Genomic DNA, 24,387 nt, shown 5'->3' with positions numbered 1-24,387 from the left:
GCCAGTTTTTCTGAGTCACGTTCCTGTTCTAATTTTACTCCGCTCTTCAACTGCCAGGGACATGGCCAGCTGCTCCTTCAACACACTGTATCTGCGGATTTCTGTGGGGAAGCCTTCCCTGACCCTCCTACTCGGACCAGACTCCTGCTCAAAGAGACCTTCAAATTCCAGGTTCTTCAAGGCTAGACCTTTGATATATCTTCCTTCCTTCCTTCCTTCCTTTTTCTTTCTTCCTTTCTTTCTTTTTCTTTCTTTCTTTCTTTCTTTCTTTCTTTCTTTCTTTCTTTCTTTCTTTTTCTTTCTTCTTTCTTCTTCTTTCTTTTTTCTTCCTTTTGAAACTGTTTTTTTTTTCTTAAAGAAGAATTTTTGAAGAGTAATTTTAGGTGTGCAGATAAGTGGAGCACTCCATGGTTCACTTTCCTCAATTTCAATGCCAGATATATGCCACGGACTCCAAATTCCTAGCTCCAGTCCACATTTCTCCTGGAGTGCAAGACTTGTATATCCAAGGATTTATCTGATGTCCCCAGTTGTATATTGAAAATATTTCAGTCTTAAGAGGTCTAAGATGATTTTCATTCTTTTGCTTAAATATATCTTGTTTTGCCCCAAACCTTCTGTTAGATGGAGCCACCATGGGCCGAGGAACTCATGCTACCTAGGGTCACCTTGGGTTCCTCACTCTGCTTTGCCCTTGCTGGACCCTGTTACTTGTGGCCCCAGGACCCATTCTGGGGCTGTTTCCTCTCCTCCATCAGCACATCTCCTCTGCTTAAACCCCCTCACTCATTTTGAACCATGCTTCACATAACATCCAGACCCCTGCCTGAGCCTTCCAGGCTCTGCAGGTGTGGACACCCACAAACCCTGGTGCCTCCTCTACATACTCAGCTCTCACATACCACAGACCCCATTCTCCCTGCCGTGGTTGGGGGTCCACCTCTATTTCTCCCAAGGTGGTGGCCCCACTGTCACCCAGCCCTTCATTTGGGTGTTACCATCCCACCATCCTCAGGGGCCTGGACATCCCACGTGAACTCTTATGGCCACTTCATTATTGTATTCCAGTTTGTTCCTACAATATTTACCCTGATTAATTCTAGTTTCGGTTAAAGAAAAACTACTGGCTGATGGCTTGCATCCTCACATACATTCTATGCTCCATGAGGTCAGGAGGGAGGAAGCCATTTTATTCACTAATAGATGGCTGACTGCTGGCATAGGAGGTGACTGGTCACTATTTTACGTGAATGAATGAGTGAATGAATGGATGATTGGCTTCTCTCTGTTTCCTCCTAGACCCTCAACAAGCGTCTGTGCTCAGGACATGTGTTTCCAGATGCCCTGACACCTCTCATCTGCCTGGTTCATGGTCTGCAGCTATACCCTTCCCTTTTCTGGGGGTTCCTTGTCCATGGACAGACTGTACCCTCTCTACCCCAATCTCCTACCAAGAGAGTGTCCTGGGGTAGAAAGTCACTGGTTCTGTACTCTCTGTGGTAACAGGTTGCCTTCCAGTGGCTGGCTGTCTTGCTGCCTCCACTCTGCAGGTCTGTACCTCAGCTAATAAACAGGAGCTAAGGTCTCCCACGACAGCCAAAACTTGATGTTTAGAGCCACGTGGCTGCCACTCAAAAGCATTTAGGACAGCACTCCAGCACTCTGAACCAAAAAGGAATACAAACACACACACTCCCACACCATACACACACAGGCACACAGACATATACGCCAGTGCATGTGCATGCATATGTACACACACAGATGCAAACACATGCACATTAAGGTACAACATGCACACACAGCACACACATACATGTGCACATAAACACACAGGCCAAGGACACAGGCTTCCAGCCCCCAGCATGACCTCACCATAGATGATCACATCTTCTGTCCAGCCTGCAAGAAAACAGAAAGATGTGAAACTGTGGGATTGTGCTGATCCAATGGGGCCAAAGTTCAATTTCGTGGAAGCTAAGTCAAAACAAGATTTAATGAATTCTAGCTGTGATCCTGTGAAACAGGAACAAATATAGGTCTTTCAGTGGCCAATAAAGCAATAACCAGGGTCATTTTCTTTTTAAGGAAGGCTTTTGTGAAGCACATCCAGATGGTCTAGGCTTCCCACCTTTGTCATGGGGACACCTGTTCTCAGGCTGGGGTCTGAACACTATGGGCAAGGACATAGGAGGCAGGGAGGGCAGTGGATGGGTAAGTGCAACAATGCAAACTGATGCTATTCCTGCACCCACAGCAGGATGCTGTCACATGACAGGTACGCTGATGCTTTTGTCACTTGAGCAATTCTCAGCATGCTCTCATCACCCCTGACTGATAGACCTTCTGGGGCTCAAGCTCAGATATCTCTGTCTCTGACACAGAGGCCCTCCATCGTTCCTGAAGTCACCTGATGAAGAGCAGCTGAACACCTCTCAGTCAGAGGATTTTACTGGGCACATGGTAAGTGGGCAGTCCTCGAGCTGTGTCCTGGGCAGGCCTCTCCCATTCCTCCCATGCTTGAGGGTGTGCAGAAGAGAGACTTTATGCAGGGCTCCACACCTGTTCCCTGGCTGGAAGGGGTGCTTCTGCCTTACCAGGGCCTGCTAACCTTGGGAGCACTGCTCCTCTGCTCTATACCATTCTCTTTTTCCAGCTCCACCCTATTCCTCTCCCCCTTACATTTCTGGAAGAGACAGGTAGCTCCAGCTATGGCAAGCCCTGCTACAGTGAGGATCAGAGGCAGCATAGTTCTCCACGTCATTGATGGCAAACTTCTGGACAACTGAGCTAAAAGAGAGCCAGGTAAGATATCAGGGTAAGAGAGCACCTGTGTTCTTAGGACACACACACACTATAGGGTTCATGAGTCAGGGGGCATAATGTTTCGAACTCACCTGAAGTATCTCAGAGAACACTACTTGTGTTTGTACAGAGAAATTATGACAGGTGCAAAATCAGGAGAAATGGTAGATAAATGGCAGAGTGTTAAACACTGGATGGGTCTGCACAGCAATTTGCATGATATTCTTGCAAATTTTCCACAAGCTTGAGGTTATTTAGAAGTGAAAATTTTATACAGAGTGAAACTTGGAAGCCCAGGCTGTGGTCCATCAAGCCCACAATGGTGGTCTAAACAATGGAATATTGTTTAGCACTAATGAGAGTGGAAATAATGTTGCAGCCACCATGGAGAACACGATGGTTGCTCCTCAAAAATTAATCAGTGATCTAAAACAGGATCCATCAATTCCACTTCTGAGTATTTATTTAAAAAATAAAAATATCAATCCAAAAAGATACATGTCTCATATTTCTCACACAGTTATTTACAATAGTAAAGATATGGAAATAGCTGAGTGTCCATTGATGGATGAATGGATAAAATTGCTTAGCTATAAGCAGTAAGGAAATTGGGCCATTTGCAATAACATGGTTGGATTGTGTGGATGTGTGGCTAGGTGAAGTAAGTCAGACAGAATAAAATAATGGGTTATCTTATGTATATGGGATCTAAAATGAAACAAAACAAGAAAAAAACACCAAAATCCAAGAAAACCAGAAAGCCCACCTTGGATGCAGAGAATAGATTCATTTCTAGAGTCTCAAAATGTAAAGTGGGAGTGGGGGTAATCAGTGAAATGGGGCAAAGAGTATAAATTTATACTTATAAAATAAACAAGTCCCAGAAAGGTGACATACAGCATGACAACTACAGTTAATAGTACTCTGTTATATATTTGGAAGCTGTAAAAGAGTAGATATTACACCTAAAGAAACAGCTAAAAAACGAGTTCTAAAGAACCGATCATAAAAAATATTCTGTGATTTTGCATGCTATTGGATATGAGCTACTTATTGTCTGGGGTGCCCCAAGCTTTTGAGGCCTGAACAGAACAGAACACTCACCAGGCAAGTAGCTCTTGGCCACCTTCCTCCTCTGGAGGAGGGAGCTGATGATGGAGCAGGAGAGGCCCTCCACATCCCTGTCCAGGATAGTCACGTTGGACACCACTCTGAAGAGGCCCGTTGTTGGATAGGCAGACAGGTTGGTCAAAGAAGGTAGGGATTGTCCCCCGAAGTCTCTCCACTCCACCTGGGGCTCTGGGTACCAGCCCTCCGAAGTGCACTGTGCCCAGACACCTTCACTCTGGCCAGGTCCCACTTGGATTCTGGGCTCTGAGCCCAGTCCTGTGGGAAGAGATGCCCATGCCAGTCTCCACAACCACCATCACTTCCAATCAGAAGAATACAGATGCTGAGAATTCCACCAGTATTAGGGGTTTCTCACAGACTACTTACTGTGTGTAATATTTCTTTGCCATATGTTACCCTCGTTCCAAGAAAGCACAAGACCAAACAGAAAAGGCCCAGAAATGAAAAAAAATCTCTATTACAAAATTAGTGTCTTTTCCTGTGTCTCTGTCTCTCTTTCTCCCTCTGCCCTTCCCTCTCTATCTCTGCTTCCCTCTTTATGAGTTGGCTGGGTAAGGGAGAGGAGCAAACGTAGAAAACAAAGCCAGGTGCCTGAAACTGTGCTTTCTAGAAACACTGTTCCTGCTGCAAGCATGTTAGTGCTTCTTATGGGACATGTTCAGGCTTGGGCCATAAAGGGATGATCAGCAGCTGGGCATGAGCTTTGGGGGCAAGCACTCTCGGAGACCAAGAGTGCCAGAAGCTGGCCCTCACCTGCCACCCTCAGCCACAGTGTGGTCTCTGCAGACACGTTGCCATCTGTGAAGTTGCAGTGGAAGGTCCCATTATCAAGAGCAGTGACATTGTGAATCCTCACTGCGGCTTGGCCCTGGGCCAGCCTGGTGCTCAGGAAGGTGGTCCTTCCCTGGTACTCTGCCATCTGTTCATCCTGCACATTAATCCCATTCTTATGCAGATGCACCGCTGGGGATGGCTGGTCCCTGTACCACCGCAGCTCCATGTCCTCGGCACTGATATTGAGAGACAGATGGCATGGTAGATCCACCTCTTTCCCAACCACGGCCAGAAGAGGTTTGTCAGGTGCAAAGACAGAGAAGTCGGCTTTCCCTAATGAGAGCAGGTGGGCAGGCATTAGCCAGGCTTGGTGTGAGGAGACCAGGGGCCCTCCCACCCATCCCCAGCGTCCCCTGGGAAGGACTGCTTGGACCCTTGGCTGACAGCTGAGGTGGAAGGTGCCAGCCCAGCCCCTCTGGCATCGTCTCCATGCACATGGCATCCTCTTAGCATGGGGCAGGTGGAGGTCTCCTACCATTTCCAGGGATGCTGCAGGACAGGAGCTGCAGAAACACGAAGAGAATGGAGCAGCTGGGTGGGCAGATGCCTGGACCACGTTTGTTTGCCATGCCTGCTGGGGATGGAGAGACCTGAGCCTCACGCATCGGAGACTGAGTTCATTTCTGTCACTGTATCTCTCTGTCTCTGTCTCTCTTTCTTATTCTGTGTTTGTGTCTCTGTCCTGGTGGGAGGCCAGGTACAACCAGTAGGATAATGGGAGTGAAGGAAACATGGCCAGGGGAGAGAAAGGTCCCTTGTAACTCTCTTGACCCTCACACTCCCTAGAAGTTATTCATCTTAGAGTCAGAGAGATGACATCCCCACCTGCTATTGTGTCCATCTTCTCAAGAATATCTTTTCTCTTATCCTCATCTGTCCTCAGAATGCCACCAACAGACTAGCATTACCTTGATTCCAAAACCAAAGACCCCATCAAATATAAGAATTATAGACCAGTATCTCTGATGAACCTGGATCCAAAAATTCTCACCAGTATACTAGCCAATAGGATCCCACAGTACACTAAGAGGATTATTCACCATGACCAAGTGGATTTTATCCCCAGAATGCAAGGATAGTCCAATAGTCCTAAAAACAATCAATGTGAAAGATCATATCAACAAGAGAAGAAACAAGAACCATATGATCCTCTCAATAGATGCAGAGAAAGCATTTGACATAATACAGCATCCATTCCTGATTAAAACTCGTCAAAATGTAGTAGAGGGAACATTCCTCAACATCTTAGTAGCCACTTCCAAAAAGCCCACAGCGAATATCATTCTCAATGGGGAAAAACTGGGGGCGGGGCAAGATGTCAGAAAACTAGGATTTCCAAGTCACCTGTCCCCACCAACTTACCTGGATAACTTTCAAATCATCCTGAAAACCCAAGAATTCAGCCTGATATTTAAAGGAGAACAGCTGGAATGCTGCAGTGAGAAGAGTTCTCGCTTCTATCAAGGTAGGAAGATGGAAAAAATAAAAATAAAAAAGCATCCAGTGGGGGAGGGGCCCCACGAGGAGCTGGGCTAAGGCCAGGTGGTGAGAGCCTCTAGGACAGGAAAGCCCAGTCCCGGAGAAGCAGGAATGTTAGCAATATTCCCGGATGGAAAGGCGCTGGCAGGGAACTCGGGCAGGATCCCAGGAGGGGCAGTGGAGCCCCCAGGTTCCCGGGGTCACTAGCAGAGGAAGTGCACCCTGGGGAGAGCGTGCCACACACCACAGACCAAGCTCCAAAAAGGGCTGTGACACGTGCCTCGCGGGGCCTTGGGAGCAGCTCAGGCGGCGGCTCAGGCGGTGGCTCTGCTGCAGAGTGGGCTACATGCCCGGAGACTATGATTCCAGAGGCACAGGCCCTGGAGCCCAGGGTGCCGGGGGACACAGCCCAGGGTCCGGCACTCCCCTTGGGACAGGTGGAGGCCGGGAAGACACAGGACAGCGAGGATGCTCCTGCCCTGAGCATGCGATCAGAACCCCAGGATCCCGGAGCATCCAGGCCAGGAGCATCCAGGCCAGTGTGGATTGGCAGCCGTGGTAGTTACTGCTAGAGCTGACTCCAGGGCTGGAGAGCTGGCAGCCGCCAGTCTTGTTCCTTCCCGTGTCACCCTGTGCCTGGGATGGAGCGGGACCCCAGGGAACAGGGGCCTCACAGGATAAACAGCTCCCATTGAGTGGTGCACCTGGCAGGGAGAAGAGCAGCTCCCCCAGGGGCACACACCTGACAATCAGCACAGCAGACCACTCCTCCACAAGACCAGTTTGAAGGAAAGGGGATGAGCAGGTTCTTAACCATGCAGTGCTGGAAAGCTCTAGGGGAAGTCGAGGAACTTACACTATATAGAATCAAAGGATACCCCTCCATTTTTTTTGGTTTGTTTTTTGTTTTTCTTTTGTTTTGCTTTGGTTTAGTTTTGTTTTTGTTTAGTTTAGTTTTGTTTTGCTTTATTTCCCTTTTTTGTTCTTTCTTTGTTTTCTGCCCTTTTTTCTTTTTATTCCTTCCTCTTTCCAGTATAACATGTTTTTAGCCACTCTGCACTGAGAAAAAATGACTAGAAGGAAGAACTCCAGACAAAAGAAAGAACCAGAAGCAGTACTCTCTCCCACAGGGTTACAGAATTTGGATTACAATTCAATGTCAGAAAACCAATTCAGAAGCACAATTATAAAGCTACTGGTGGCTCTGAAAAAGCATAAAGGATTCAAAACACTTCATGACTGCAGAACTTAGATCTAATCAGGCCAAAATTAAAAATCAATTAAATGAGATGCAATCCAAACTGGAGGTCCTAACAACCAAGGTTAATGAGGTAGAAGAACGAGTGAGTGACACAGAAGACAAGTTGATGGCAAGGAAGGAAACTGAAGAAAAACAGAAAAACAATTAAAAGATCATGAGGAGAGGTTAAAGGAAATAAATGACAGCCTCAGAAGGAAAAATCTACGTTTAATGGGCGTTCCAGAGGCTGATGAAAGGGAGAGAGGACCAGAAAGTGTATTTGACAATCATAGCTGAGAACATCCCTAGCTTGTGAAGGGAAACAGGCATTCAAAGCCAGGAGATAGAGAGATCCCCCAATAAAATCAATAAAAACCACTCAACACCTCGACATTTAATAGTGCAACTTGCAAATTCCAAAGATGGGGAGAAGATCCTTAAAGCAGGAAGAGACAAGAGATCCCTAAACTTTATGGGGAGAAGTATTAGACTAACAGAAAACCTCTCCACAGAGACCTGGCAGGCCAGAAAGGGCTGGCAGGATATATTCAGGGTCCTAAATGAGAACATGCAGCCAAGAATACTGTATCCAGCAAGGCTCTCATTCAGAATAGAAGGAGAGATAAAGAGCTTCCAAGATAGGCAGAAACTGAAGGAATCTGTGATCACCAAACCAGTTCTGCAAGAAATATTAAGGAGGACTCTGTGAAAGAAAGATGAAGTCCAAAGAAATAATCCACAAAAACAGGCACACAACATGTCACATGACATGTGACACCGAAGCTTCTGGTGCAGGCCACCCCCACCCCCAGCCCGCCCAGGCATTGACCGCCATCTCACCTAGGGCCCGTTCTGGGTCTCGCTTCTCAGAGTTACAGTGAAAGGGCACCACTGTTTCCCCTTATCCCTTGCTTGATTTCCAAACCAGGTATTTTTGCCGTAATTTTTTCCAATGCCTCTCCCTGAGAGGTGAGCTACCATCTTAGGAAATTGGACCAGACACCAACTTGGGAGCTTTAAATCAAAACCTCAAACCCTTAAATCTCTTCCTGTGTAGGGGTGCAAATTTCTGAAGCTCTCACTCCCACCCCTAGTCTGCATGGAAAATGTAGTGTGACACCGCCCCCATTTACTTCCCCCCCAACTGCCCTTGCCCTTTGGTGTGAGATGTTTCCTAGTTCACCCTGAGCCCCTCTCCCTTCTCTGCCAGCCAGTCCCCAACCAGCAATAAGGGTCCAAGCCAGGGCCTCCTGTCCACACTCCCTGCCTCCATCCCACACTGCCCCTAGGGAATACCTGGATTCCCTATGCTGTCCACATACTGTAGCATTCATTCTCCATCTCCCTCATCTTCTCACCTGTGGTGGTTTATGGGTGTGATGGGGTTTTTAAGATTATTATAAACCAGTAAAAAGAAAAAACTGAAAAAAAAAATGTCGTGTCATGATGACACGAAATTCATATCGTTCAATAGTAGCTCTGAACGTGACCCTATCAAAAGGCGCAGGGTGTCAGACTGGATAAAAATCAAGACCCATCTATTTGCTGTCTACATGAGACTCATTTTAGACCTAAGGACACCTCCAGCCTGAAACTAAAAGGTTGGAGAACCACTTACCATTCAAATGGTCCTCAAAAGAAAGCAGGGGGCACAATCCTCACATCAAATAAATTAAACTATAGACTGTAATAAGATATGAAGAGGAATTAGAGTCATACTTAAAGGATCTACCCAAGAAGAGGGCCTAATATTCATGAATATTTATGCCTCTAATGTGGGAGATGCCAAGTATATCATTCAATTAATAACCAAAGCAAAGACATACTTAGATAATAATACACTAATACTGGAGACTTTAACACAACACTTGCTGTAAATGAAAGACCTTGTCAGCACAATATCTCCAAAGAAACAAGAGCTTTAAATGATACACTGGACCAGATGGATATCACAGATATTTATAGAACTTTCACCAAATGCAACTGAATACACATTTTACTCAAATACACATGGAACTTTCTCCAGAATAGACGCATACTGGGTCACAAATCAGGTCATAACCAATACCAAAAGATTGGTATCATCCCTTGCATATTTTTAGACCATAGGCTTTGAAATTAGAACTAAGTCACAAGAAGAAATTTGCAAGGAATTCAAACACAGGAGGTTAAAAACCATCCAGCTAAAAGATGAAAGTGTCAACCAGGAAATTAGAGATGAATTAACAAGATTCATGGAAACTAATGAGAATGAAGATACAACCATTCAAAATCTTTGGGATACAGCAAAAGCAGTACTGAGGGGGAAATACATCACCATACAAGCATCCCTCAAATAACTGAAAAGAACTCAAATACAAAGCCTAATGTTGCACCTAAAAAAACTGAAGAAATAACAGCAAATAAAACTTACACCAGTAGAAGAAGAGAATTAATAAAGGTTCGAAGAAATCTCAGTGAAATAGAGACCAGAACTGTGGAACAGATCAACAAAACCAGGAGTTGGTTCTTTGATAGAATTAATAACATTAGATAAACCAGTAGCCAGCGTTGTTAAAAATGAAAGAGAAAAGACTCAAATTAATAAAATCATGAATGAAAAAGGAGAGATCACCACCAATGCCAAGGAAATACACACTATTTAAAAAACTTACTATGAGCAGCTACATGCCAATAAATTAGGCAATCTAGAAGAAATGGACACATTTCTGGAAAACCACAAACTACCAAAACTGGAACAGGAAGAAACAGAAAATCTGAACAGGCTGATAAAACCAGGGAGGAAGTTGAAGGACTCATCAGAAACCTCACAAGACACAAAAGTCTAACACCAGATGGCTTCCCAGGGGAATTCTATCAAACATCTATAGAAGAAAAATACCTATTCTACTAAAGCTGTTTGGAAAATAGAAAGAGATGTACTACTTCCAAACTTGCTCTATGAGGCCAGCATCACCTTGATCCCAAAACCAGACAAAGACCCCACCAAAAAGGAGAATTATAGACCAACATCCCTGATGCATATGGATGCAAAAATTCACAAGATACTAGCCAATAGGATCCAGGGTACATAAGAAGATTATTCACCATGACTAAGTGAGATTTATCCCCGGGATGCAAGGATGGTTCAACACTCATAAAGCAAACAATGTGATACATCATATCAAGAAGAGAAGAAACAAGAACCATAGGATCCTCTCAATAGATGCAGGGAAAGCATTTGATAAAATACAGCATCCATTCCTGATCAAAACTCTTCAGAGTATAGGGATAGAGGGAACATTCCTCAGTATCTTAAAAGCCATCTATGAAAAGCCCACAGCAAATATCATTCTCAATGGGGAAGCACTGGGAGCCTGCTGGGACACCTGCACCCCGATGTTTACAGCAGCAATGTCCACAATAGCCAAACTGGAAGGAGCCTCAGTGTCCATAGAAAGATGAATGGATAAAGAAGATGTGGTTTATGTATACAATGGAATATTACTCAGCCATTAGAAACGACAAATACCCACCATTTGCTTCAACGTGGATGGAACTGGAGGGTATGATGCTGAGTGAAGTAAGTCAATCGGAGAAGGACAAACATTATATGGTCTCATTCATTTGGGGAATATAAATAATAGTGAAAGGGAATATAAGGGAAGGGAGAAGAAATGTGTGGGAAATATCAGAAAGGGAGACAGAACATAAAGACTCCTAACTCTGGGAAATGAACAAGAGGTGGTGGAAAGGGAGGTGGGCAGTGGGTGGGGGTGACTGGGTGACAGTCACTGAGGGGGGCATTTGATGGGATGAGCACTGGGTGTTATTCTATATGTTGGCAAATTGAACACCAATAAAAAATAAAAAAATAAAAAATTGAATTTAAATGAAGATACAAACAAAAAAAAGAATGCCATGGACACATTCTCCAGGGTGAATGGGCTCCATCTCCTCAACTACTTATGTAAGAGTATTGCTAGATGTCAGCCTCTATTCTGTCATGAACACAAGCGCACTGAGGAGAAAATCCATCCTTGGCTTTAGTGAAATCAAGTTCAGAACTATATCCGTCCATCCCCTTAAACCCTCTTGGGACCTGTTTCTCCCAAGAAAGCTTCTGCAGCTGGAGGAGGGGGGACATGAGCCCCCGGGTTCCTTGGCAGTGATAGCCTGAGTCCAAGACACATCTCAGCTTTGCTATTTATGTTGAACTCAGTTTTAAGGACACATGTTCTGAGACACATTGGCTGGTCTGGGCAGTTTCATCCAGCACAGCCTTGCATGATTGACCTTTATGTAAAACAAGAGGAGGTATGTGGGCAGATGCCCTCATCCTCTTTGATGCTTGCCTTCTTGGTGACAGTCCCTGAGCTCTCCCTGTCACTCAGGAATAGGGACAGGGTGTAGAGAGGAAAGATGTACATGAGTGCCATGAAAATGGAACCACTAACCTGGCCCAAATCCAGCTGTCGGCTTCCCAGGAAGCTTCTGGTGGCCTCAAGGGAATCAATTTAGTTCTTGGCAAGTTCCAGGTGGGGCACAAAACAAGCCTCCTTGGAGTGATGGGAGAGAGGAGCAGCTGACTTCTGTAGTTTCTGTAGCGTTCTCCTGTTAATTTATGTAAAAACAAAAAATGAACTGTGCTTATTTGGCAGTTGCAATGGAAAAAAACCAAGGGCTTCCTATTAGGTGTGGTCAACAGAATCAACACGCTAAGTGTCGAGGAGCAAGAGCCTGGTAGCAGGAGATAAGGGGCGAGAGGGTGACCAAGCAAGGCAGCCCTTGGAGGGATGCTTGCCAAGGATGATGCCAGGAGCCCCGAGGAGGAGACATGGCTTTCCAGGTCTAGGATTCAGGCCAAGGGCAGAAGCTGGGGATTCAGATAAAGTTGCTCCATTATCAAAGCCCTCCAGTCCTGGACAGGGTGGCTTTCTTCGGGAAAGTTTCTCATGACCTGTTGAAGTTGGTGAGTTCTGGCATTTCCCCTGGAGACTCCTACTTCCTGACCTGGGCTGTGCACAATGTCTTCAGGTCCTCCCAGCATTTATTGTGGTGTCCCCCGATCATAGGTTCCTTGGACCACCTCTCTGCCAATTTGGGCTTTACATCTCTCCTGTGTACACTGCCTCTTCCAGCCCCTTGCAGGACCCACCAACTCTTGTTTCCCTGAACTTCCCTCCTTGGATGGGAAGGCTCCTTCTGGTCAACTTTAGGAGAAGTGCCATGTAAGCATAGCTGCACATTTCTGAGTGGCTCTTGGGGCTGGTGCACCTTTTGTCAAGTGAGCAAGGTAGGAAAGTCACAATGAGAAGAAGCCTGGAAAAAAAAAAGAGAAGAAGCCTGGGTGGCCTCCCAGGAAAGAGCATCCTCCAGGGGGAAAGAGGAGCTTGGAGGACTGTGTCCCTTAGTGTTTGGATCAGCAGGACAGGTGTATGGGGCAGGTGCTGTGTCCTGGTGCAGGAAGGAAAGTGAGCTGTCAGGACAGAAAAACTACCACATCAATGCAAAAAAGGGGTTGGTCATCTAATATCTGGAGTAGTTGTCATTCACAGACGTTCGTGTTGTGCCTCTTTGGTCCTGGGAAGGCACTAGGGAGTCCAGGGAGGACCACTCTCTCTTGCCTAGGGGAGCTTGAGGTCTTGCTCCTCCTCCTCCTCCCACATCCCTCCTCTATTTTTCCTGCTCCTCCACTCTCCCTCCTCCAACTCCACCTCCCTCTCCTCTTTTTCTTTTTCCTTCTATTCTTCTCCCTCCTCCTTCTTCCTCCTCTCCTCCACTTGTCTCTCTTCTTCCCCTCCTCTATCATTCCTTCCCTTCTTCTTCTCTCTCATTCTCCTCCTCTCTCCTCCTTCTCCTCTCCTCTCCATTCTCTTCCCTTCCTTCTCTTTTATGAAAAGTTTTGCAATCTATGATTACTAACTCAAACTGTTTCATTTAATCACCTTTTTCTTTTTCCCTGAGTCCATTGGAAATCCTCGGGGCCCCTCTCAATCCCCCATATCTATGTCTCCCTTCCTTAAATACACTTCTAACCACAAGTGTTTCATGTCCTGAAGTTTGAACAAAACAATCATGCCAATGCTGGAGGCATGCCCACCAGCACTGTGCACCCCACACTGTCTACAGGCTCAGGCTATAAAGAAAATTCTCCAATTGCTGATACCAGGCTTGGGCAAAACAGCAGATGTCATCAGAGGTGATCAAGCAGGACTCTTGGTGTTATGTTTTACAATTTGAGATTGAGAAGGAGAGCTGTTTCTTGGTTAGTTTATGGATATTTGAGACTCTGAATCTGGAGCTGCCAGTGGATGAGGCCCCTGTCTTTCTCAGAGTATATTAAGAGAACAATGGATTAGTAGAAATAAGAAAGTTGGTCACACTAATCTTTTGGACAGGAGAGAAAGTGACCCTCAGGAGGGTGTGTGGACCTTGAGATCATGCTTTGGGGGGTGTTTGGTTTCACACATTTCTTCCTGTTCTGTGTGTGGAATCATCACAAGTGCCTAAGGCACCCAGGGTAGAGCTAGGGATGCAGTGGACCTGGAGAAAGGCAGACAGCACATGCTAAGCCCAGATTACAGGGCTATGGTGTGCCTCCAGAGGCCTCTTGATGTAAAGAGACAATGGGGGTAAATTTGAAGGCACAGTAAATGAATGAATGAGCTGTAGCCCAACCATGAAGTGTAATAATACAGATATCTGTATTCCTTATCTTAAACATGATGATGATGTAGTAGTCACATGGCTCTGGACACAGAGTATGGCAGCTGTTTTCTACTGGGGTAATTTTGTCTTCTTGGGAGTTTTGCTAGTGTCTAATAATGTATAGCAGTGCCTCAGGTGGTGTCTTCTATTGTTTGGTTTCTTGAGTGTGGACATACCTCTGACTGGTTCTAGACAATTTAATACTACAAAGGTCATAGGAAGGTGTTTCTCAGGGCCACACCTCTGTGTTCAGAGGGACATGTCCCTGAACTGTGTCAAGTGAGAAAGGTGATAGGTCATTTTTGGGTGGAAAGAGGATTAGGAGGGGATACAGAGGGGGACTAGGAGATGAGCAGGAATATTTAGGAAGTGCAGTTGATCTAGGGTAGTGACAGGGCAAGGAGAATTTGGATATACTATGTATATGTAAGCAGCATGTATGAGTTCATAACTGCTGTATTTAATCTCATATATACCCATATGCTTTGGAGAGAAAACGAATGGAGCTGGTTATGAGGAAGAGAAAGGACGCAAGAATGGCCCCAAACTCTGTTGTTTGGGTGAATAATTTCATGGTGATGACCCAAAACAGAAGATGGAAACTGATGTTATTGATCTGAAATATGTTGGCCTTGAGGTGAGGGCAAGCTGTTACATCATCTGAAGGTGAATATATATATCGGTTGATGAAGAAATGATTGAACAAAGTAAGCAGTGGATACAGTAAATTTGCTTAGAAGAATGAGTAGATTAAGAAAAGCAATAGGCTAGGTGACAGAGGACCCAACCCATGTGCAGGATAAGGAGGCTGGCAGTTTACAGTGATGAGGAGTGGAAATGGAAAATGGAAACAGAATGTTATGATATTCAAAAGCCCAGAGTTCCCTGTATCCACAGGGCGTGCTGGGTTTCTGTCATGAGAATGGGAGCCACACTGGAATATGGATCATGGGGAGGACACTTGGCCACCTGGTGGATGTGGGTGAACACAAAGACCACCAATACAAACAGGGCACATCTTTAGAACCTGAAATTTCAACTCACAATCCCTCCCTGAGTGTCAGATTTGTACACTCAATGGTTGGGGCTGTCCCCAGGTGGAAGCTGTAATTTTTGGCATTAACAAATCTACTATAATTTGTAGTTATCACACATTTTTACTAAGTTTCATGCACAGTTGTTTCCTGTACAGCACTCCAAATAGCTCCATTGATCCTCACACCTGTCCAGTGAGTAATTTCTAATATTTCCCTTTTTATGGCTAGAGCTGCTTAGTCTCAGAGAGGTTCTGTAAGTAGTCTCATGTTACATTGCAAACTGTTGACTGTAGAGCCTGTTGTCTTGGCCATCCAGACCAGAATGCCCCAGATGGAATTCCTCATCCTTCTATTTCTTTGCTGTCAATATCATCACCAGATCAGACTCTCTGTCCTTGGCTGAGCTGTTTGGTGGTTCTGTCCACTAAAAAGCAGCATCCTTCATTCCCCCGTTTCACAAATTAAAATACCTCTTTGTGGGCTAAGGTCACGAGTCCCATGAGAACCCCAGACGCAGAAGATGCTTACTAAGAGTCACACAAAGAAAGCATCCTGTGTTCCAATATATTTTGTTTTTGTTTTTGTTTTTGTTTTTGTTTTCCAGCTTTATTGATGTGCTCTTATGGTATGAAGACTGCACACGGTCGATGTACATGATCTGGTGAGTTTGTGTACATGCGCCACTCCTGCAATCAAGGCCATAGACATATCCCTCACTTCCAGCAGGTCCCTTGTATTCCTTTGTTGCGGTTTTGACAAATTCCAGAAATAGCACCCAAGACACAATATACTGTCTTAACAGGTTTTTAAATACACAGTTAACTGTGTTCATTACATTGTTAGCTGTGAACATTGGAAAGCAGTCCTCTGGAACCCGCTCATCTTGAGTAAATAAAACTTTATGCCCTTTAAATGACAACTCTCCATCTTCTCATTTCCCCTCACTAGTAACCATCATCCTATTGTGCACATCTGTATGTTCAACTGCTTTAGGGCCTCATTAAGAAGAATCATGCACTATTTGCCCTGCTGTGTCTGGTTTATTTCACTTGTCCTAATGTCCTCCAGGTCCATCCATGTTACCACAAATGTTAATAATTTCCTGCTTTGATCCAGCAAGCGACAACTGTTAAAAACAAGGATATCAGAAAATTTTTGGATGGTATCTATGTTTCTGAAAAAGGAACAGTTCCGCAGGCTGATGAATAAGCTCTGAGTTGTCCAGCAACAGAAACAGCAAGATGCCAGACGATTTTTCAGACTTAATTGTGATACCTTAAGAATGCAATAAAACTACACTGAAAAAAATAATTTTCCTTCTCTTCAAAGGCTGCATAATCAATAGCAAAAAACTAATAATCCAGTTTTAAAAAATGGACATAAGACATGACCTGACATTTCTCCAAATAATACATCTAGAGAGCCAACAGAAACATAGAAAGATGCTCTACATCTCTCATCATTAGAGAAATTCAAATCAAACCCTCAATAAGATATCACCTCACACCTGCCAGAATGGCTAAATTAACAACACAGGAAACAAATGTTGGTGAGGATCTGGAGAAAGGGGAATACCCTCACACTGTTGATGGGAATGCAAAGTGGTGAAGCCACTCTGGAAAACATATTAGAAAGTTAGGAATATGATTCAGCAAAGCTATTTCTGGGTATATGTCCCATGAAATTAAATTAGTCTCTTGAAGAGACACCTGCAGCCCGTGTTCATTGCAGCATTATTTACAGTCGCCAAGATGTGGAGACAACCTGTGTCCATCAGTGGATGAGTGGATCAAGAAAATGTGGGGTGTACATAAATGTCTGTCCCTGAACTCTTCTAGGTTGTGTCCTACACAGAGCCATGGTGTATCCTGAAGACCTCAGTCCTTACTCAATCCTTGCAACTCTCATGCCTGTTGTCCTTCGTGGGTAGAAATTGTTCCCATTTTTATTGAGACACACTAGGGAACCCTGGGCCACTACAGGAAACCCCAATTCCATGGGTCACAGGGGGAAGGTGAAAACTTTGAATAGAGTTTGGATGCTTGGGCAGGATCTCTTCACCATCAAGGGTTCTGACCTGCTGGGGAGCATTCACTTCGTGGCACATCTGCTGATGTGTAGTCTTTCCAGCCCAGGAAAGGTCTATGTGTCTTTCCTTTTAGACACAGATGCCTGAACTGTGGGGAAGGGAGAGTGCAGAGTTATCCACATTTGAGCAACGATTGCTCCAGGCATGGCCATTTCTAGCACCTGCTGGTGCCAAAACAAATATCAAATCCCAGCCTTCCAGTCACCTGATGCAAGGAGTGTAAGCTACTCAGCAGGTCTGGACTTGAGTTTGTTATCTGCAACCTGGCTGTTGTCATGGATGGGCATGCACACTGTCAAATCCATATGCTAGAGCCCCAGCACTCACAATCTCATATTGTGACTGTATTTGGAATTGAGGTTTTACAGAGGTGACAAAGGTAAAATGAAGTCCTTGGGGCTGGCTGTTGTCCAACTTGACTGATGAGGATATCAGGATACAGACATGCAAGAAGGTCAACAATATGAGGACACAGGGACAAGGTCTACCTCTAGGTAAAAAGAGAATCCCTTGGGAGAAATGACCTAGAAATGCACTCATTCCTGACACTGCTTATCTGGAGGCACTATTAGAATCCACAGGTTCATCCCCACAAGACCACTCCCCTTCCCTTTTAGATGCCAATCACAAGTCCAGGTGTCACTTGTGCTTCTGACCCATTGGCTATAGATCAGAGGTTCCCAAGCCAGATTTATCAAAAAGAAAATAGAAAGGACTCAAATTCATAAAGTCACCAATGAAAGAGATCACGACAGACACCAAGAAAATATAAATGACTTTAAGAACATATTAGGAGCAATTATATGTCAACAAAGTAGGCGATCTGGAAGAAATGGATGCATTCCTGGAAATTTCTATACTATCGGAACTGAAACATGAAGGAATAGAAAAACTGAACAGACCCATAACCAGCAAGGAAATTTAACCTGTAATACCACCCCCCGACACTCCCCCACACAAAAAGAATACAGGGCCAGATGACTTCACAGGGGGATTCTACCAAACATTTAAGAAGAAATAACATCTACTCCTATGAAGATTTTTGAAAAAATAGAAATGGAAGGAAAACTTCTAAATTCATTCTGTGAAGCTAGCATAACCTTGATCCAAAGCCAGACAAAGGCCTCATCAAAAAGGAGAATTACAGACCAATATCCCTGATGAACATGGATGCAAAATATCTCACCAAGATACTAGCAAGTAGGATCCAACAATACACTAAAAGTGTTATTCACCACGACCAAGTGGGATTTTTTCCTGGGCTGCATGCATGGTTCAACATCAACAGATCAATCAATGTGATATATACCACATAAATAGAAGACAAGAATCATATAGTCATCTCAATAGATTCAGAAAAAGCATTTGACAAAGTATAGCATCTTTCCTTGATTAAAACTCTCCACGGTGCCTCAGTGTCCATCAAAAGATGAAATTTTTAAAATTTATTATTATTAAAATAAATTAATTAATTAATTAATTAATTAATTAATTAAATTAAAAAAGAATTTTATTCACCATGACCAAGTGGGATTTATTCCAGAGATGCAAGGATGGTTCAGTTCTCATAAAGCAATCAATGTGATAGATCGTATCAACAAGAGAAGAAACAAGAACCATGTGATCCTCTCAATAGATTCAGAGAAAGCATTTGACAAACTACAGCATCTATTCCTGATCAAAACTCTTCAGAGTGTAGGCATAGTCGGAACATTCCTCATATCTTAAAAGCCATCTACGAAAAGGCCACAGTGATTATCACTCTCAAAGGGGAAACACTGGGAGCTTTTTGCCTAATTTCAGGAACATGACAGGGATATCCACTCTCACCACTGCTATTCAACATAGTACTAGAAGTCCTAACCTCAATAATCAGGCAACAAAAAGAAATAAAAGGCATTCACATTTGGAAAAGTGGAGTCAAACCCTCTCTCTTTGCAGATGACATGATACTGTACATAGAAAACCCAAAGACTCCACCCCCAGCTCCCTAGAACTTATACAGCCATTCGGCAGTGTGGCAAGATACAAAATCAATGCCCAGAAATCAGTGGCATTTCTTGACACTAACAATGAGACTGAAGAAAGAGAAATTAAGGCATCAATCCGATTTACATTTGCACCCAAAAGCATAAGATACCTAGGAATAAACCTAACCAAAGAGGTAAAGGATCTATACCCTAAAAACTACAGAACACTTCTGAAAGAAATTGAGGAAGACACAAAGAGATGGAAAAATATTTCATGGTCATAGATTGGAACAATTTATATTGTGAAAATGGTAATGTTACCCAGGGCAATTTACACGTTAATGCAATCCCTATGAAAATTCCATATACTTTTTTCAGAGACTTGGAACAAATCATTGTAAGGTTTGTGTGGAGTCAAAAAAGACCCCGAATAGCCAGGGGAATATTAAAAAGAAATCCATAGCTGGGGGCATCACAATGCCAGATTTCAGGTTGTACTACAAAGCTGTGATCATCAAGACAGTGTGGTGTTGGCACAAAAACAGACACACTGATCAATAGATCAGGATAGAGAATCCAGAAATGGACCCTCAACTCTATGGTCAACTGATATTCGACAAAGCAGGAAATAATATCCACTGGAAAAAGGACAGTCTCTTCAATCAATGGTGTTGGGTTAATTGGACAGCCACATGCAGAAGAATGAAACTAGACCACTCTCCTGCACCATACACAAAGATAAACTCAAAATGGATGAAAGAACTAAATGTGAGACAAGATTCCATCAAAATCCTAGAGGAGAACACAGGCAACACCCTTTTTGAACTTGGCCACAGCAACTTCTCAGAAGAAACACCTATGAAGGCAAGGGAAACAAAATAAAAATGTACTAGTGGGACTTAATCAAGATATATATATTTATAGAATAGAATATTACTCAGCCATTACAAAGAATGAAATCTAACCATTGCAATGACATGTATGGAGCTACAGCATACTATGCTAAGTGAATAAATAAGTCAGAGAAATACAAATACAATATGATTTCACTCATATGAGATATTTGAGAAACAAAGCTGGAGGGTGCAAAATACAATGGTTTGTCTGAGATCAAATGATGTGTTAATGGAAAAGCCACATCTGGATCCCATTTACTCTTCTGCAAAATGACAAGATTTAGTTAGAGGAGTTTTAGCATTTTGATCCTGTACTATGTAGCACATACTTCATTGTCCATACATTCCTGTTTTTTATAAAATGATCTTTATCCATTTAAGAAACAAAACAAAGGAGCAAGGGAGAAAAAAGAGAAAAACCAAGAAACAGACACCTAACTACAGTGAACAAAATGATAGTTACCAGAGGGGAGGGGATCCGGGTAAGGGGAAACGTGATGGGGATTAAGGAGGGCACTTATGAGGAGCATCAGATGATTCAAATAAAAACTATTATCGAATTTTAGCCATAATGTTGAGGTCCTATTTCTGGGTTCTCTATTCTGTTCCTTTGATCTATATGTCAGTTTTTGTGCCAATACCACACTGTCTTGATGATCACAGCTTTGTAGTACAACCTGAAATCCGGCATTGTGATGCCCCCAGCTCTGGAGGGCTTTTTCAATATTCCCTTGGATATTCAAGGTCTTTTCCGATTCCACACAAAACTTAATATGATTTCTTCCAACTTTCTGAAGGAAGCCCATGGTATTTTGATAGGGATTGGAATGCAACTGATTTCTGTGTATTGATTTCATATACTGCCACATTACTGAATTGCTGTGTGAGTTCCAGCAATCTTGGGGTGGAGTCTTTTGTTTTTGTTTTTGTATTTTTTTATAAATTTATTTTTTATTGGTGTTCATTTGCCAACATACAAAATAACACCCAGTGCTCATCCCGTCAAGTGCCCACCTTAGTGCCTGCCACCCAGTCACCCCCACCCCCCCTCCTCCTCCCCTTCCACCACCTCTAGTTCGTTTCTCAGAGTTAGGAGTCTTCCATGTTCTGTCTCCTTCTCTGATGTTTCCTACCCATTTCTTCTCCCTTCCCTGCTATTCCCTTTCACTATTATTTATATTCCCCAAATGAATGAGAACATACAATGTTTGTCCGTCTCCGATTGACTCATTTCACTCAGCATAATATCCTCCAGTTCCAACCACCTTGAAGCAAATGGTGGGTATTTGTCATTTTTAAAGGCTGAATAATATTCCATTGTATACATAAACCACATCTTCTTTATCCATTCATCTTTCCATGGACACCGAGGCTCCTTCCACAGTTTGGCTATTGTGGACATTGCTGCTAGAAACATTGGGGTGCAGGTGTCCAGGTGTTTCATTGCATCTAAATCTTTGGGGTAAATCCTCAACAGTGCAATTGCTGGGTCATAGGGCAGGTCTATTTTTAACTCTTTCAGGAACCTCCACAGTTTTCCAGAGTGGCTGCACCAGTTTACATTCCCACCAACAGTGCAAGAGGGTTCCTTTTTCTCCGCATCCTCTCCAACATTTGTGGTTTCCTGCCTTGTTAATTTTCCCCATTCTCACTGGTGTGAGGTGGGATCTCATTGTGGTTTTGATTTGTATTTCCCTGATGGCCAGTGATGCAGAGCATTTTCTCCTGTGTGTGTTGGCCATGTCTAGGTCTTCCTCTGTGAGATTTCTGTTCATATCTTTTGCCCATATCATGATTCGATTGTTTGTTTCTTTGGTGTTGAGTTTAATAAGTTCTTTATAGATCTTGGAAACTAGCCCTTTATCTGATATGTCATTTGCAAATTTCTTCTCCCATTCTGTAGGTTGTCTTTTAGTTTTCTTGACTGTATCCTTTGCTGTGCAAAAGCTTCTTATCTGGATGAAGTCCCAATAGTTCATTTTTGCTTTTGTTTCTTTTGCCTTTGTGGATGTATCTTGCAAGAAGTTACTGTGGCCGAGTTCAAAAAGAGTGTTGCTTGTGTTCTCCTCTAGAATTTTGATGGAATCTTGTCTCACATTTAGATCTTTCATCCATTTTGAGTTTATCTTTGTGTATGGTGAAAGAGAGTGGTCTAGTTTCATTCTTCTGCATGTGGATGTCCAATAAATGTCCAGCACCATTTATTGAAGAGACTGTCTTTCTTCCAGTGGATAGTCTTTCCTCCTTTATTGAATATTAGTTGACCATAAAGTTCAGGGTCCACTTCTGGGTTCTCTATTCTGTTCCATTGATCTATGTGTCTGTTTTTGTGCTGGTACCACACTGTCTTGATGACCACGGCTTTGTAGTACAACCTGAAATCTGGCATTGTGATGCCCCCAGCTATGGTTTTCTTTTTTAAAGTTCCCCTGGCTATTCGGGGTCTTTTCTGATTCCACACAAATCTTAAAATCATTTGTTCTAACTGTCTGACGAAAGTTCATGGTATTTTGATAGGGATTGCATTAAACGTGTCAATTGCCCTGGGTAACATTGACATTTTCACAATATTAATTCTGCCAGTCCATGAGCATGGAATATTTTTCCATCTCTTTGTGTCTTCCTCAATTTCTTTCAGAAGTGTTCTATAGTTTTTAGGGTATAGATCCTTTGCCTCTTTGGTTAGGTTTATTCCTAGGTATCTTATGCTTTTGAGTGCAAATGTAAATCGGATTGATGCCTTAATTTCTCTTTCTTCAGTCTCATTGTTAGTGTCAAGAAATGCCATTGATTTCTGGGCATTGATTTTGTATCCTGCCTCACTACCAAATTGCTGTATGAGTTCTAGCAATCTTGGGGTGGAGGCTTTTGGGTTTTCTATGTAGAGTATCATGTCATCAGCAAAGAGAGAGAGTTTGACTTCTTCTTTGCCAATTTGAATGCCTTTACTGTCTTTTTGATGTCTGATTGCTGAGGCTAGGACTTCCAGTACTATGTGGAATAGCAGTGGTGAGAGTGGACATCCCTGTCTTGTTCCTGATCTTAGGGGAAAGGCTCCCAGTGCTTCCCCATTGAGAATGATATTTGCTGTGGGCTTTTCGTAGATGGCTTTTAAGATGTTGAGGAATGTTCCCTCTATCCCTACACCCTGAAGAGTTTTGATCAGGAATGTATGCTGTATTTTGTCAAATGCTTTCTCTGCATCTATTGAGAGGATCCTATGGTTCTTGGTTTTTCTCTTGTTGATATGATGAATCACTTTGATTGTTTTACGAGTGTTGAACCAGCCTTGTGTCCCGGGAATAAATCCTACTTGGTCATGGTGAATAATTTTCTTAATGTGTTGTTGGATCCTATTGGCTAGTATCTTGTTGAGAATTTTTGCATCCATGTTCATCAGGGATATTGGTCTATAATTCTCCTTTTGGTGGGGTCTCTGTCTGGTTTTGGAATTAAGGTGATGCTGGCCCCATAGAACGAATTTTCTGTCTTTCCAAACAGCTTTAGGAGAATAGGTATGGTTTCTTCTTTAAACGTTTGATAGATTTCCCCAGGGAAGCCATCTGGCCCTGGACTCTTGTGTCTAGGGAGGTTTTTGATGACTGCTTCAATATCCTCCCTGGTTATTGACCTGTTTAGGTTTTCTATTTCTTCCTGTTCCAGTTTTGGTAGTTTGTGGCTTTCCAGAAATGTGTCCATTTCTTCTAGATTGCCTAATTTATTGGCGTATAGCTGTTCATAATATGTTTTTAAAACAGATTGTATTTCCTTGGTGTTGGTAGTGATCTCTCCTTTTCATTCATGGTTTTATTAATTTGAGTCTTCTCTCTCTTCTTGTTAATAAGGCTGGCTAATAGTTTATCTATCTTATTAATTCTTTCAAAGAACCAACTCCTGGTTTTGTTGATCTGTTCCACAATTTTTCTGGTCTCAATTTCGTTGAGTTCTGCTCCAATTTTTCTTAACTCTCTTCTTCTGCTGGGTGTAGGATCTATTTGCCGTTTTTTCTCTAGCTCCTTTAGGTGTTTTGTATTTGAGTTCCTTCCAGTTTTTGGATGGATGCTTGTATTGTGATATATTCCCCTTCAGGACTGCTTTTGCTGTATCCCAAAGATTTTGAATGGTTCTATCTTTATTCTCATTAGTTTCCATGAATCTTTTTCATTCTTCCCTCATTTCCTAGTTGACCCTTTCATCTTTTAGCAGGATGGTCTTT

The 24,387-nt window shown here is 43.3% G+C and overlaps 1 protein-coding gene across 1 annotated transcript; it reads right to left on the bottom strand.

Moving 5' to 3' along the window:
• Positions 1–267: 267 nt before the first annotated feature.
• Positions 268–5,338, bottom strand: LOC112911985 (putative butyrophilin-like protein 10). Its single transcript, XM_072762662.1, has 4 exons — positions 4,690–5,338; positions 3,910–4,191; positions 2,683–2,790; positions 268–1,902 (listed from the first exon to the last, which is right to left on the bottom strand). The coding sequence occupies exons 1-4, from the start codon at positions 5,246–5,248 to the stop codon at positions 1,448–1,450; spliced, it is 1,404 nt and encodes a 467-aa protein (XP_072618763.1). The 5' UTR covers positions 5,249–5,338; the 3' UTR covers positions 268–1,447.
• Between the last annotated feature and the right edge of the window lie 19,049 nt (positions 5,339–24,387).

This window comes from Vulpes vulpes, chromosome 7, assembly GCF_048418805.1.
Source record: "Vulpes vulpes isolate BD-2025 chromosome 7, VulVul3, whole genome shotgun sequence".
Taxonomy (NCBI): domain Eukaryota; kingdom Metazoa; phylum Chordata; class Mammalia; order Carnivora; family Canidae; genus Vulpes; species Vulpes vulpes.
The sequence above is the reverse complement of the archived record's forward strand: the minus strand, read 5'-3'. Positions and strand labels throughout refer to the sequence as shown.